We start from the raw sequence: 16,165 nt of genomic DNA, 5'->3' as shown, positions 1-16,165 counted from the left end.
ACAAGGAAAAAGCTTTGAGGAAAAGAGAGGGGGAAAAAGGAAGCTCTAACAACTCATTCTGTCAGTATATATGGAAAATTCATTTCTTCTTGACAATGGGGGACAATTTTACTTGCCTTTGGTACTCCAAGTTTGGCATCTGACATATATGGGAGAAGAGTCAGGTGGCAGAACTTACTCTGGCACTAAAGCAAATCCAAATCACAAGATTCAGACACCAGCTACCTATTTATACCTTGAGTCAAGATTTAGCTATACAACAGCATATTATCAAAATCTTAGATTCAAATTACTTATTTGTGAATGAGATTTTATTACTGACCCCTTATTATCCATGTATTAATGGGAGTCAAAGAGCAACAGATCCATAGTACTTTATGCACTACTAGCACAGACAAGTAGATTCTCCTGTGAAAATATAGTTCCCTTCATCTAAAACGTATTTGAATTATTAATATAATGCAGTTTAAACTATTATAAAGTGTAAAAATGTTAAAAAATGTATCTTTCTTAATACACACATTTGTACTTTGTCAACAAAAGAACTTCCTTGTTACTCAGCTACAATTTAGGACTCAGCTTCTAATCCTATAACAGGAATTTGGCCATATAGTACACTGGAGCAACAGCAGATGTTTCCTAGTAGAGGGAAGTAAGAAAGCCCCACAATGCTGATTGCATCACTTCAGTAAGGCATACTACAGTGATACACACAAGGACATTTTGTGCTTATTGCATTTTATGTGGGCTAGAGGTGCCCCTAAATTTATTTCCACTTAGAGCTGATGAAAAGTACATCTGGGACAGTCAGCTTTGATTTTCTCAAACTCTGAATATGGCTAAAAACAACTTACTGTGAGAGTAGCTTCACTTACTATTTGGGTAGCAGCAAGTTAGGAAAGTTTTGCAGCAACTATCCTTCTCATCTGAACTTTTTGGGGTTTTCCCGCTTTTGGTTGCATTTTTGTGCGTAATAAAACTCACAATGAAAGGCTTCAGATGTTGCAACAATCATGATAATCTCTGTAACCTGAGTTCAAACAGTTTACCGCTATTATCAGAAACGAGTGAATGATGTATTGCCTTCCTGCTGCTGTGTTAACATTCCTCAGTTATTTAACATCTGTCACAGGCATTTTCATGCTGGTAACAAATGCAGAGCAACTGATACTGCAGAGCAGATACAGGGTGTTCACATTCCTCACAGCACTAAAGACTTCTTTGTTTTTCTGCCCATTGGGCTAATAACAAATTTAATTAAGATCTACATAGAACAGTCACTGAAGGAAAACAGCCCATCAAGGTATAGGTCAGGGTCTGCAATGAGTACAAAGGTTAGATTGCAGAAAGCAGCATTAAATATTAGCAAAAGGCAACCCCTTACCTTTCAGCAAGTGCTTGACTGGGTGTGCTTTTCACAGACACCAGCTCATCCTCAAGCCTCTTCCTTTCTGCTTCTAGCTGCTCTAGCTCATCTTGAGTACGTTTGCGTGGTGTAATAAACTGGAGCTCCTTTAAAAGCTCTTCTTTTTCATTGATTAACATCAGTTTTTCCTTTTCCACATCCAGTGCTCCAGGCCAGGCTTCACTATCTAGCTTAGAGAGTTCAATCTTCAAATTAGCCATGCTAAAATAAAACAAAGCAGATTCACCTGAGTCCAGCACAGCACACAAAGCCCAGGAAAGAGAGAAGTGATACAATATTTTGAAACATATCAGGATATAACAACATTTTATACTCAAGTCTCTACTTGTCCTTTTGTTTCACTAGAACGAAGACTATGCCAGAGAATCAGACCACATATCAAGGCAATATGTATATGCATTAAAAATTAGCTGCTCCTATTCCAGTTCAAGTAGAAGTCACAACATTACTAAAAGCTTTTTTGGGAGCAATCTGTCGGTAGCACAGCAGTGGCAGCATGCTTTACTCATTCACGAGTACGATGGATTTCTCCTGTGCTGTGGGAGGCTGACAGCTCCTCAGAAACAGACATGGCCATGGTAAAAGAGTGTGCACCACAGCAAGGCGCTCACTTCAGCAAATCTTAAGACAAAAGCATTGCTCTACTATGCAATTAAAGAAAAAGGCAATACAACAGCAGCTACCTAAGGAGAAAAGAGATGAACTCAACAGTTTGACTTTGTGCAACTGCTGTTCCATTGCAGTAGGGGGGGATCAAGACCACCAAAGCTCCTGAAGCCCTCAACACATTTCTGGAAGGGTCTGGAAGTACAGACTGCTCATGATAGCTAGTTTGCATAGAAAGCAAGAAATGTAACTCCAGGGCAAGGAAAGCTTGGCTATAAAATTAGGTACACCCACGGGTGTCCCAGGACCCTGGATGCCTCATCAGATGGATCCATGCTGGAGCCAGGATTGGTGATGTTTGTTTGCTTCTTTGCTCTCTTTCTTCTTTTCTCTCCCTTTCCAATTTCATCCTACCCCCACTCAAAATCCATCACCACTTGTTTATACTCTGAGGTCAGGGACTGACGTCCCCTTTTCCATGCCGTGTGTATAATTTACTAGTACAAGTTTGTAAGTTTTTGCTGACTCTTTGACTTTTGTAATTCCTTATTGACCATGGGCATCTATGAATCTTGGATGCTCCTTTCTCCTTAAGAGTGGGATGCCACAACAGGCCAAAAAGGAGTATTAGCCAAATCTTCACCATATCGAGATAGGAGTGTTAGCATGTTGTATCAGATCCTTTTGAATAACAATTGCAACTGAATTCAGCATAGTTATGAACACTCTACCTCTTCAAGACATTCTGCTGGCTAAGCAATGTCAAATCTGCAATGTACAAAATTATCTGATAATTTTTCAAGTAGAAATGTTCACTTACAAGATCCTCTCCATCTTAGCTATTTTACCACAAAATAATTGAGAATTTGTACATACATTATTTCAGAGAAGATCAACACTTACTAAATTACAGTGGTGGTTACAGTGGCCACAATACTTGGGGGAAGGGTATAATTAGATACTGAACTTCATGTGCAAACTGGTATGTATCTGCATTATTCCAAGTTACCTGCACTGAATTTTCAACCCATGTTCTTGGCTAAGTAATTTGTGAGAAAGAAAGATCCTGTGCTGCAGTTCTCCATACTCTGAGCACTGTACTGTTTCTCACTTTTTCTCTTTTCCCCCCACCCCAAGACAGAAGTGGCAAACTGACTCCAAGGAAGTTTCTGTTCTTACAAAAGAAAGATAAAATGCCATGCTGGGACTTCTTGGTATTAAGACACAGCCAAAACAGAGAGTGAACAGGTTTTGGATCAATTATGCCTGAGAAACAATGCCACCTACCTGCATGTGAGTTACCACCTGACAAGATTATATACGTGATGATTCTGAGCCAAAATCATACACGTTCAATATTAAACAAACACAATAGCCTTGGTGTTCTTTGATGAATGCATTGAGCATACAATGGGGTTTTATGATCCATGATGAACTGATAAAGGATTGCTGTTGTTACTGGTAAGGACAGTAGATACTACTCTGCAGGAGGAAGTATATATTTGAAATTAGGCAAAAAAAACCATTCATGCAGACTCCTGCTTTTAAAACCTAAAAACAACTAAGCTGTTACTTAGTACTTCTAAGTTGAAAATTTATTTTTGTGTTTTTTCAAATGCTCATGCTGGTGTTTTCCAACTGAAATAATATTTAAATCTCAGATTAAATAGCATTCTAGGCACAGTTTTCATCTGGGGAAAAGCCCTATTTTTTAATTTTGTTGCCTTGTTTAGTTCTTCATAGTAAAAAACCCCCAAAACTTGAGTGTGGAATAGTACTTAGATTTCTATTTCCCTTAACTTACAATGAACTTCCACAACAAGAACAATAAGGCTTCTGAATAGCTGACGAATAATTTGCTGACAAGTATCAGAAAATAACACCACACAGGAGTACTATCCCTATAGTAAATCTTGCCCCAGTATTATGCAGCACTTCTGGTACACCAGAAGATGTCATTCAAACCCTGAATGTTCAGCTTCCTGATGCCCATTTTTCAGTGCTGCGGCAATTCATCAGGATGGCACCGCTTTCATGGGCAAGCACCACAGAACTTCATTTGAAAGCCATTCCACACTCATTCAGCAGCTCCTGACGTATTTTCTCCTCACATTAAACTAATGAAAAAAAAAAAAAGCCAACCCATAGTGATAACAAGTTTTTAAATTATCTAAAGTCCCAAGGGAAAAAAGAAATAATTAAGCCTACTAAATCTGCACTGGCAGTCTGAAGCAACTTGAAAACTGACGAGCCTTCAGTGGTATAGTAAAGTGAAATTATGATCCCAAAGAAGGATATAATGGACATAAATAACCTGGCGACTGCTTTTCCTCAGAAAGCCACCGCACTCTATTCCCTTAATCCTGGAACTGCCACTAATTTGTCAGCGTTTTAATTTTGTTTCACGGCACATCCAGCTTAGCACTAAGGAGCAGCCGCAGCGCTGCCGAGCGCCGCAGCCCCCAGAAGGTTCCGCCCGCTGGATGTCGCTGCGAGCACAGCCTTGGAGCCGCGGGCACCGACAGCTTCCCGGGCACCGACAGCTTCCCGCACGGTCCCACCGACCTTCGCTTACCCTCTCTCGCTTACCTTCGCTTGGCCTCTTCGTACTGCAGACTGAGTCTGACCTTCTCTGCTAAATTCGATCTACTTCTTGCTCCACTCTGTTGAGGGAAAAAACCCCAACCAAACAAAAAAAGTAGCCTTGTTAATGTGCAAAGCTTTTAAACGAACCAACAAAACCTAGGCAGAAGCTAGAAAAATTACAGCTTAAAGAAAAGTAAAACTACCCCCTGACCCTGCAGCCACTTGCTGTTAAATGCCTAGTTAAGATCTCATCTACTCAGCTGTACAAAGCAGTGCTTTTTTCTTCTGAGTCACTTCATACATTTTTAGCTACTGTACTATCATGTGCTGATATTCCATCACAGTAAAGCCAGAGCCCTTGCAAAGAATTCTTGCAGCAACTGCATTGAAAATTCTGATCTCCTACTATGAATTCTGTTAAACTCTGAGTGAATTTCAGTGCATTTCAAAGTTAGACTTTAATAAATTTGTTACAAAACACAGACAAGCTCTTTGCCTGGAAAACCTTGTACCTTTCTCTTTCTTGCAAACTTAGCTTGCAGAACTTCAAAGAAGGTATCAAAATTAAATAGCTTTCTGTGTATGTAAAATATAACATCAGTGAAACAAGGTTTTACTAAATCACTGAACAAGTAATTCCACAGTTTTTCAGCTGTGTGAAATAAAATTGTGCATTTAAATTCTGAGATCCCTTTTCCTGAATTTTTTTTTTAAAAAGTTAATCTTCATTTTTAATTAGGTCTATTAAATGAAACATATCCTATAGACAGATAAAAAATACTATCCACTTCTTCTGATCTTCACTGTACTGGAACCATTTGACTAAATCAGATTGCCATAAATGCTTCATGACAAATGTATAAAGTTAATCTGAATCTTGATGTAACATTCAAGGGTAAAACATCAGAAAAGTAATTCTAGTGTGAGTGAGTCTAAGGGATTCTGTGAAATAAGTGTACCTATATGCTATCTGCAACAGCTAACAGCCATTTGATTCCAATTCCATTAACAGCAGCATTCTCCTCAATTTCTCCTTACACTGGACAAAATGGAAAAAAAGCTCACCTCACCAGAAATGTCAGTCTGAGACCCTGTATCCAGAGTTTGCCTAGGAAAACACAGCTGGGAGTTTACAGAGCTGGATCTCAAGTCTGCTTCAGATGTTTCAGTGCTTTGGTCAACATTGAATTTTTCCCTCAGCTTTGCAAGACTCTGTCCAGGAATTAGAGAAGGAAGTGGCATTAAAGTTCCTTTGCACTTTATGATGTTTATACCAGTTTATCTCCAAAAGATAATTACATAAAAGACTGGTTTATTTCATATTAAGCAACCCATCCTTTTAATCAAGCCATTGGTAGGTGACACTAAGGGTGACCAACACCTGTGAAAAAGTAAAAGCTACTCATTTGGGTTTGTGTCTGTTTTGGGACTTCCTTTGTGTTTTTTAATTTGTCAACCAATTATGAATTTTTCTGAAAAAAATTAAAGAAACAAAAAGAAAATCTGCTTTCAGAAAGGAAATAGGACAATTTAGATTAGGAAAACTTTCATTGATTTACAAAATGGTCAGGCATCTCAGAATATATCAATTTTGTCCACTTAACATTCTAAATTGTGCTTTAGAGGTAACATATGCATGGTAAATTACATTCAAGTTCCAAAAAAAAAATCTGTATTCTCTGATACAGAGCAGCTTTTTGAACTAGGAATGTCACAGGCTTCAGTTTCTGCATCTGAAAATTAATTTTAATACCAGTTTGGCCCAAAGAGTTTTGAGAATCCTTTAAAAGTATAAAATGCAAAGTATTTATCATCAGGGAAGTGAGTCATGTTAAAACAAATCCACACAAAACTTCCTTTAACCAACCAAAATACCTTCATTAAATCCTGTTTTTCTCTCTCGCCTGAACTGATCGCCTTTCTGATGGACTTCAGTTCCTTCAGGATGGCTTTGGCCTCACACAGTTCATACCCACTCTGGCCTCCAGACATTTTTTGGTCAATTCTGTGGAAAGAGAGAATATTAATAGAAGACAGAGAAAATCATACCAGTATCTCTTTTGTTCTACTTCAGGCAGAAGCAGAGTTAGACAACAGAAGGGAAGGAGGTGAAATATCAACAGACATGGAAAGGAAAACTTACACTGAAATATCCATTCAAATGCAATTTAATCCTTGGCAAAAATGTCAAGGAGCACAGAGTTACTGCTGACAATAATCCCATTCCCACCAGAACTCTGCAGCATAAAGCAGCTTTTGGGTACACCTTTCATACTAATAACTGTTTGTGCTCCTTACAGAAGCAGAATTTATTTCAAGTATATCCTTCCACCCAAACCCACACTGGGACATGGGCATACAGGCAGGCTTCTTGGTACTAATCAGCCTTTCTGAGCAGAAACATAACCAGCACCATTCTTGTCTCAGCTTCCCTCTGGTTCACCCTAATCCTGGGCATTAACTGTCTGGAACAGCTGTTCTGCTCAGCCAGTCACCAGGCTCTCTTTATTCACAAAATCTCTGGATAATTAATACCATATGTCATAGATTGGACAATTCATTAAATTCCTGAACTACCAATGATTTTAGAAACTGTAACCTGAAAATAATAAAACAAGGCTATGCTAAACTTAGAGATAAAAAGATCATTCATTTTAGTATTTCCATATTTCCTTCAAGAGCTACAGTTTGTAAACACATTTCTCTGGTGTCTAGTTTAACAGAGTATTTCATAGTATCATGGGAATGATTGCAACTGTGCTTCAAAAATTAAAACAAACCAACAGCCATCTTGATAAAAATCAAGCATTTAGTACAAAATACATTCATTTATAATACAATTGGTTTTCTGTTTTTTATCATCATCCATCATCTTTTCTGGAAGTTAACAGCTTTGTGAGTGAGGAGTGAACAAATCAGAAGTGACCACGAGCATCCCCAGCAAAAACAGCAATTTGTACAAAACACCTGTAACTGTATTCTATTTTTCTTCAAGTTTTGGCCACAGAAGTATCAAAGTTCTAAAGTAGTCTGTAAAACTGTGAGCATATCTGTTTTCTTTTCCCTACATTCCAGTTTTTGTACAAACTAAACTGCATTTGTGTAACAAAAATACCTCTGTGACTTGGCAATCATTCCTACTCAAGGACATATTTATTTCAGCTTTAAAGTTCCTCAAACTCTTTTATAGGCAGGCACTTACTGTGTGACAACTCTCAATTTTTTGGTAACTTACCAGGTTGCTAAGGTCAAATAGATACAGGATACACCAACACTGGGATCATGAATGAACAGTTGGGTAATACACCACATGCTGTCTAGTAACATGACAAGCCACATTCAAATTACAACTGCTTTATTCTGTATATAATTAAGATAGACAAGAAGGATCTCTGATATATAAGATATTCCATCATCCTGTTTTAAATTAATGGGATTAGTACTGTTTGAACGTGGCTGACTGAATTTTAAAAACAAACGTCCATTGTGTTTCTGTGGAATGCTGTTGACAGTTTCTGAAACATGCTTTGGATTCCTATCAAAATGGCTTGTGAGCAAGCTGCTTTAAAACAATACTTCATTGTTGAATTAATATAATAAAACCAGCATGATTGGCTAACCTTTAATCCTGGGACAGCAGTGTGAGTTTTTATTACCTTAAGCTTTGGAATCAATATGTCTTTCTTCTTCTAAATTTTACTACAAATGAGATCTGATTCATGGTTAAATTCAATAAACTATCCTTGCTGGTCTTTATTAATTTAAATAACAGACAAATCTTATATTTCTGTTTTAGTCAAAATGAAGGAAGATAGAGACTTAACTGGCATCTTCCTAATGTGCTGAGGATTGCTTCTGCTACTGGAACTAGTATTAAGAGCAAACAGCTCAGCATTTTACTGTGCAAATGTATCCTTAATGTATGGATACATACCACAATGTGGAAAACAGCTAGCATTAATAAATTTCTCTTCACATTAGTCAAGAAAACACACTTGTTAGCAAGGTTTCCTGTGCAGCAAGTTCTTTATGGTGACAGTTCCAGTAATGTTTAATATTTTAGGGCCTAATTTTGTAAGGCAGGAGCAGCAGGGAGTTCTTACGACTGAAAAAAAATTCATTCCCTAGTAATCTAACTGGTTAAATACCCAGAAAGCTCACCCGGTTCAGCATCAGCCCTTTGGACACCAGGCATCCCAGCAACTGGAACAAAGAAAGGCGGATCTCTAATCCTCAAATTGTGACTAATTTCCAACCCTGCAGAGTTGTGTACCATTCATACCTCCAAGAACAGCACCTTTCTCTTTCTTTTGAGCTCATAGGTGGGGAAGGAGGAAAGAAAGACCTAAGTACCTTTTCAAAAATAAAAAAAAATTAATTTTAATTGGACACACAAAGCAGCTAATTTTGTCCTTAGGACCCCTGACCACTGCCCTTCTGTCTGCCTCTTTGCAACACAAGCTACCCCATGAAAAAAAACATAAGAGGGGAGACAAATTTCTTATGTTAACACTTGCACAAAATGGCACTTGCCATTTCCACAGATTTCCCATTTCCTAACTTCACCAGTTATTAAATTCCCCTTTTCCTCCACAATAATTCTCTCAGATAAAACAGATTCAATTCCATGCCAAAGAAAAGAAATCATGTGACTGAATTAAGTCAGTTTCTACTATTTTCATTTACTCACTGTTGCAGTGTTTCAAAGCCCTGCTCCTTGTACAGCAGTTCTTGCTTCATCTGAGAGAGTTCTCTCTTCAGCTTCTTAACCTTGTGTGTTAAATCAAAGCAAGAGTTAGAAAATTCCTCTTGTTAAACGATGTAACACATGGCTTTGAACAATTAAAGTGTGCACTATATCAGATGAGAGAAAAAGAGTAAATTGCTCTACTGATACACATTAAAAAAAAAAGGATCTTATCTCTTCCTGATGTCTATGGGCAACATGCTTTAGTATTAAAGGGACACAAGCAGATTAAATCACATTCCTTATTTGTATTGATATCACACTGTGTTATTAAACCTGAGAGAACGTTAACAAGTAATTTACTTCTCACTTGTTAAGCATGCATTCCAACTGTCCTACAGGGATATGCCTGTTTACTTTTAGTTTTATTATATTTTCACTTTTTAATTCCTGGAAGCTGTTCAGTCATTTGCACTGTAAAAGACAAAATGGACTCTTTTTTTTTCTCTAGGAACCATCCATTCTTATAAAGCTTTACAGATACTGGATCCATAAATACATAATTCACACTTATTTAATCCAAAGACAACAATCACTACAGACATGTGAATCACAAATATACGTGTCTATTTAATAAAAATGTCTTTGGAAAATAATCCCTACTCTCCCTAAATTTTCATGGTCCTTTTCTTCTTAAACGTAATATTGCTATTTGATATGATAAGTGCACTAAAAAATATTTATGAATCAAGATTAAATTTAAAAATCATTCATTTAATTTTTAATGTCATATTTCCCAAATGTATGAAGCAAAGTCTTAGGAACCACCTAAAAATGAATGTACTTAAACACAAATTAATCATCAGCACACCCATAGAGACAAATGCCTCTTTAAAGTGTGGAGTCCAAGATTTTGGTATTTATACATCTACAGCTGGCTTGTTTGCACTCTACATACTAGCCAGATAATGTTAGGCTTTCTAGCTTTTCAGTCATTAAGGTGGAGAAAGGAAAAGCTAGAAGTCCACTGCTGTCACCTACCTCTGTAAAATTCTTGCTTGTTTTTAAAAGCTCCTCTGATATTCAACTCTTGAAAAATTGTGCTAAATCAAGAAATTAGACCACTTTAACTGAAATTAATTTCAAAATATGTCTCCAAGATATTTTGTATCCAAATCCCCTTAGACTTCCTACTTGCTGATATTCTTCAAATAAAAATAATTTTAAAAAAACCTAAGCAAACAAACAAAAACAAAAAAAAACAAACCCCCAAAAAACCCCACAAACAAACAAAAAAAAACAACCAACCAAACAAACAGGTATGTTTCCCAGCATGCCAGGTAACAAAAAGCACTCAGCATCAGAAGCTGCTGCAGCTTTCCAGGAGACTTAAAATGCTCTACATTTCTAAAATAACTAGTGATTTACACAGTCTTTGTAGGGGGTTGTGAATGATACTTAGACATTCCAGCTTGCAGTTTCTGGCTAATGTATTTTCTGTGACAGAAATAAAATGCTTTTAATCTCTATTTTCTTCAAAGCAAAACTTGTTCTCTGGATGAGGGGTAATGTTCAGGCTTTTGGAAACTATCATACTATCATCACTAGTTGCTTTACTTGACAGAAAACTGTTTTTATTTAGACCATAGTGAATAGTTAGCATGACAAATAGACAATTTCTCTAAGTATACATTCCGTGCTCCTCAGCTATTTTCTCCTTGACTAGTATGAAAACTCCAAGAATAATTTCTCATGTGTTCTGATCAAGGTTAAGGAAAATGAACAGATATGACTTCTGTGTTCCAGTTTAAGTGTTGTGTAAAATATGAAACAAGTCTGAATTTTTCTGAAAAATACAGGATGGCTAAACCTTTCCCTTTCAAAATCAGAAACATGTATTTACATTAATAGCAGAAGGCATACTTGATTTCAACTTAGAGGATTGGATCTCTCAGAAACCCTTATATTTTTCCTCAAGATCATCCTCTGAGTGTCCTCTGCTGTACTTAATCATCATTTCATTATCAAGAAATGTGAGTTGGGTGCATTATCCTAGAAGGATGTGACCTACATTGAAATATAGCCTCTGTGTTTACTGCATCATCCCTGCATTAAACTATTCTTAGGCTCCTTGTCTTCTCCTTCAAAACTTTCATATAATTCCTGCACAACTCTTTACTTGTTCTAGCATTCACCCCCTTCCTACTGCTTCTGCACATCATCTTCAGCCACCTGACAGATCTCTCCTTCCTACTCCTAACCACATCTTCAAGCAGGCTCCTATGCTAACCCCTTTCTTAACACTCAAGTCCTAATGGAACAGAGCCACCCTCCCCAGCCCCTCCACCCCTTGTTATTTTATAAAGGTGCATTTCCTACTCACTTGCTGCATGTGCATAAAACTTACTGTGATCACATATGCTTTGTGCTGTTTGAGTTATCTTGCTGATTGCTAATTAAGACCCCAAATGGCCCCACTCAAAGTCTACTGCAGAATACGATCCCTCAATTTTAGTCCAGTGAGAAAAATATTTCTTCTTATTATTTCATTTAACAGGTGTCTGATTTCTGTCATATTTTCTCCATGACCTATATTGCACAACAGGCAGTTCATGTATCCAGAAGGCTCCACACGCATATATAACACACAGCTAACAAGGAAAAGGCCAAAGGCCAATTCAGAGCTTCCTCAAATGCCGTTTCCCCCCTCCAGCCACTGTTAACCTGATGATACCAGTAAGCCTCAGATGCTGTGACACAGGGAAACAGGTTTAGTACAATTGATCTAACAAAGTGCAAAATCTAAGTAGCTGGCTAGCAGTTCACTAATGACTGTTTCTCATGAAGTCCATGCATGCATATACTGCAAAATATCCAAAGCTGGCATATTAGCAAGCAACTTCAAACATTCAAAGAAGGGTAAACTGTGATAATAGCCATACCTCTCTTGCCATCTTCCATGACAACCACTTTCCAGCCCTAGCATCACAGGGTTCCACCTTTTCTTATCTCAGTTTTCATATCCAGTGGCTTTGGATGACCACACACTTTATGCTGATACAGATACTCTTGGACTGCACCCTTCTAAACTCTGCAGACAAGATTCAGGTCACCTATTTTAGGCATATATGCAGGACTATGCAATGCCAACAAATCAGGGAGCCAGCAGGATATTAGGCTCCTTGACTCCAAGAAACAATGAAGAGAGGAAAGCACCTCCAAAAAGTGAATTACCATGACAAACACATCTGATTCTCACCTTGGTGAGCAATTTGTAGATCTGCAGTCAATGGTAATGGGAAAAAGTAAGCACAGAACCATGCCTGAATTTTCCCCTCCTGACAAGTAGATGACTATACTTAAATTTCATCATGTGTTTTGTTCTTCAACAACATTGTAAATTTCCTAAATATACTGGTGATTGCCTTGTAAAGAAAACATCTGTTACTGCTCCACTCATTTTAGAAAGAAACTACTGCCTTGTTTCTTCTTTCTTGTTCCTGACAGGGTCTTTACTGGCTTTGATTCCCTCTACTAAGCTTCAAAAAATTTTCTTCCCACCTCCAGCATTCTAATAAGCTCCCTCACTAATCACCATCCCTTTGCTTTAATGGATAAGGGACTAGAAATCAAGACTGGTAAGGATGAGCAGGTGTAGTCAGGAGAGTAACGTCCAGACATGAGTTTTAGAGTGCATTCCATCCCTGATTTATACTGGGTTTTAAAAGTTGAATGAGCTATTCCAAAGTTCCTGTCAGACATGAATAGTCACAAATAATCACAACTCTTACTCCAGGTGAAGGAAGATGTTACTCTCTGGGGCTTCTATGAGTGTTGCTCTGTACACAAACCAGGAGAGGGCAATGGAACAGTTGAGTAAATGCTGTCACTTGTGCTGCTTCTGCTCTCCTGGAGTCTGTATTCCAGCCCACACAGAAGAACTGTGCTGTGAGGTGCTGTCTTTTTAACCTGCAGGCTTTGATGTAATTTTTTTCATTACTAAATACAGAGAGTGTAGGCTATCCATAAAACATTATATGCCACAGCTGAAATAAATGAAATCCCTATAGATATTTTAAAAGTCTTCCACACCATTTCTTCCTTATTCAAGATAAATTCACTAGGGACTAGCCTATGAATGAAAGTTCTTTATATGGAGTTTGTTACTGACCATACTTAACACAGCTGACCAAACTATGGATTTATGTTCATTAGAAATTTCAAAATCCAAACACAAACTTTTGTCCTTGATCTGAACTGTTCCATTTTGACATAACAGAGGGGTTTCGCACCATTATTGAGACATATTTTTCAAACCAACAGAAACTTCTGAGGCATTTCCAGCAGCTAATGATGCATTTCTCACAGAGGAAAGGTTGTGTAAAAACAGTTCATCTAGATGCAGCTCACCTTAGCCTACTACTTTTCCATTTTTACTCTTCCATTAGAAAACAAAGGCATACAACTGAAAATAATTATCATATTTATTTAAACCTACATCTAATTAGAATATCTGTCAAAGTTTCCCAAAAAAGTGTTATCTGAAAGCACCAGAGACAGCTTTAAAAATTAACTTTAAACCTCTGAATGGTATCTAATTAGAACATTAGGAGGTTTCAGTACCAGGACAAGATACACCTGCCAGTTCAAGCTATGCTTATTCTATAATCATAGACAGAATCCAGATGAACATGAGTTAAAGACTCTCACCCTTAATCTTGTAGTGGAGATTTCAGCCTTCAGAATGTCAGGGTCATATTTTGTGCTTGATGAAGAGCCTGAAAACACTTTTTAAAAAAAGATAAAATAGACAAATATTTAAATACTTTAAAATCACTAATTAGTCCATTCCTTGATGAATCCACATTGATCAAAACCTTAGAATATGTTCAAAAACATGTAATACTTTAAAAGCTAGGCTTTTATAGAGTAGTCATCATTGCAGCATAGCAATAATTACTGAATAATAAAAATTTTCCCCTTTTTCCCCCGACCACTACCTTTCATTACATCTCTCTCCTCATTTATTTATCCCAGGATCCTTAGGTAGAACCTCATTCTCCCTGGCTTTCTTCCTTGCTCTCTGCTCCTATTCCTCTAGCTGGGCCATCTTGCAATCACTTCCTTCCTGAAAGCTGTAATTTTTAAGGAGATCAGGAAAGCAGAAGATTTATTCAGAAGTCTCAGAGATCTGGCACTCAGTTCTTCCACAGATGTACATGCTCCTTTCATACACTATCTACTTCTAAGAGAGGTGTTTGGCCAATAACAAGCTTTCACAGTGCTTTTCCAGATGCCCATTCCCTGCCCAAGATAACAACCTGTATCTTTACTCCATCCCTGGTGACAGAACACAGGCTACAAAATTACTGTCTTCTCCTCCTATACATCAGCAGCACATTCCCTTCTTGGTCTATTGCAGACACCTGTCAACACTGAAGGGCCAGTTCAGGAGGCAGCCAGGAAGGCAAGAGATCCTATTCACTTTGAACATAGATTTGGCATAATTTTGCCTCAACAAACCGCATGACAAAATAGATTTCAGAGCCAACTGTTCTAAATCATGGCTCAAAGGAGTTTGATTGTATCAAAGAGAGGGGGATTCTCTCCAGCAGAATATCTTTGTCTTAAATAAATAAATGATATAGGGATGCTAACTCTAAAAAAGCCAGAGTACAAGGTGTTCCTAGCAAACCTTGAAAACTTATCCTAAAGAGAAACAGGATCCCCTGCAAGGCAGAGATCAAAGAAGTTACATTGTATTCTCTACTGTACTTACAGCTTGTACGAGAGCTTGATTTTTCTTTGTAGGCACCATTCAACCGTACATACTCATCCAGTGCAAGTGCTAGTCTCTGTTCTTTCACCTGGTACAGCTCCTTCTGGGTACTGAGAGCATCCTGGGCTATTGTAAGATAATCTTTTAACATTCTCTCTTGTTCTTGCCGCCATTGTTTCCTGGGATCTTCTATTTGTGTTGTTTCTTTATAGGAGAAAAATAAATGATTTAAAGAGACCTGTGCTGAAACCCACTGACAACAAAACTTGCTTCTTTTCCTGTAATTCACAGTTAGAGTAGTCTAAACCATAGTTTGCCTTAGGTTACTAAGCAGAGGTCTCACTTCCTCTGTCACCACAGTGCATGTAAGAAAGAGAATTCAAGGGATCTGTTGCAAAATTAGAAATTAGAGTAAAATAGACAAATGGTTATACAGATCATTCCCATGTTGTCAACCTTGAATTAACAATATCTTAAAACTCAAAAAAAAAATATTTTTTGCATCAGAGTATTTGGAAATAATAGGATCAACAAAGTCTTTCAAGATCTTAAAACAATGCATTTCTGAACAAAAACTAAAATCAATCTTAGCTATTACATTTTTTCAACTCCCTCCCCACTTCATTATTTTTTACAGCCATATGTTATTCAGGTTTTTACTGGTTATCTCTCTCCTTTCACTCGATAAAAACAATTTTATCTTCCCTCCTGTAACTGAACTAATAGATCATTAACTCTCCAGTTCACCTCTCCTAACTCCATCCCTATGCTGCTAGACACATGATCCAACACTCAACTCTCTTTTATGGCCAATAGAGAGGGCTGCCCTCAGTGGGCACTTCTGTCTGTCAAAGACAGATGTCTGAGATCTGTGGGACCAAACTGCTTTTCTGAGATGTCTCCTTCTTTTCACTGACTACTCAGGTAATAAAAATGAGTAGGCCTTTAATTTACAAAGGGCTTCAGGTAACATTTGAAGTCCAGCAGCCACAGAGAACACAGACTTGCATAGGATACATGGACAAGAGGATCAGACATAACAGAGTGGTATATGAGATCAATCTAACTGAAGATTTTAAGA

At 37.6% G+C, this 16,165-nt stretch overlaps 1 protein-coding gene across 4 annotated transcripts in view; it reads right to left on the bottom strand.

Annotated features, from left to right (window-relative positions):
- Positions 1-16,165, bottom strand: part of WWC2 (WW and C2 domain containing 2) — a 95,050-nt gene that overhangs the window by 31,823 nt on the left and 47,062 nt on the right. For 3 of the 4 annotated variants that reach the window (XM_015624431.3, XM_015624429.3, XM_015624432.3), the window contains exons 3-9: positions 15,085-15,288; positions 14,016-14,092; positions 9,309-9,388; positions 6,494-6,623; positions 5,684-5,830; positions 4,622-4,695; positions 1,385-1,627 (exon numbers count right to left, since the gene is read on the bottom strand). In XM_015624431.3, coding sequence (XP_015479917.1) covers positions 1,385-1,627; positions 4,622-4,695; positions 5,684-5,830; positions 6,494-6,623; positions 9,309-9,388; positions 14,016-14,092; positions 15,085-15,288 — 955 coding nt within the window. Of the gene's footprint in view, positions 1-1,384; positions 1,628-4,621; positions 4,696-5,683; positions 5,831-6,493; positions 6,624-8,779; positions 8,914-9,308; positions 9,389-14,015; positions 14,093-15,084; positions 15,289-16,165 lie in introns of those variants that run through there. The other variant, XM_015624433.3, reaches the window with a different exon arrangement.

Source organism: Parus major, chromosome 4, assembly GCF_001522545.3.
Source record: "Parus major isolate Abel chromosome 4, Parus_major1.1, whole genome shotgun sequence".
Classification (NCBI taxonomy): Eukaryota; Metazoa; Chordata; class Aves; order Passeriformes; family Paridae; genus Parus; species Parus major.
Note: the sequence above shows the minus strand (reverse complement) of the source record. Positions and strands in the feature narration are given on the sequence as shown.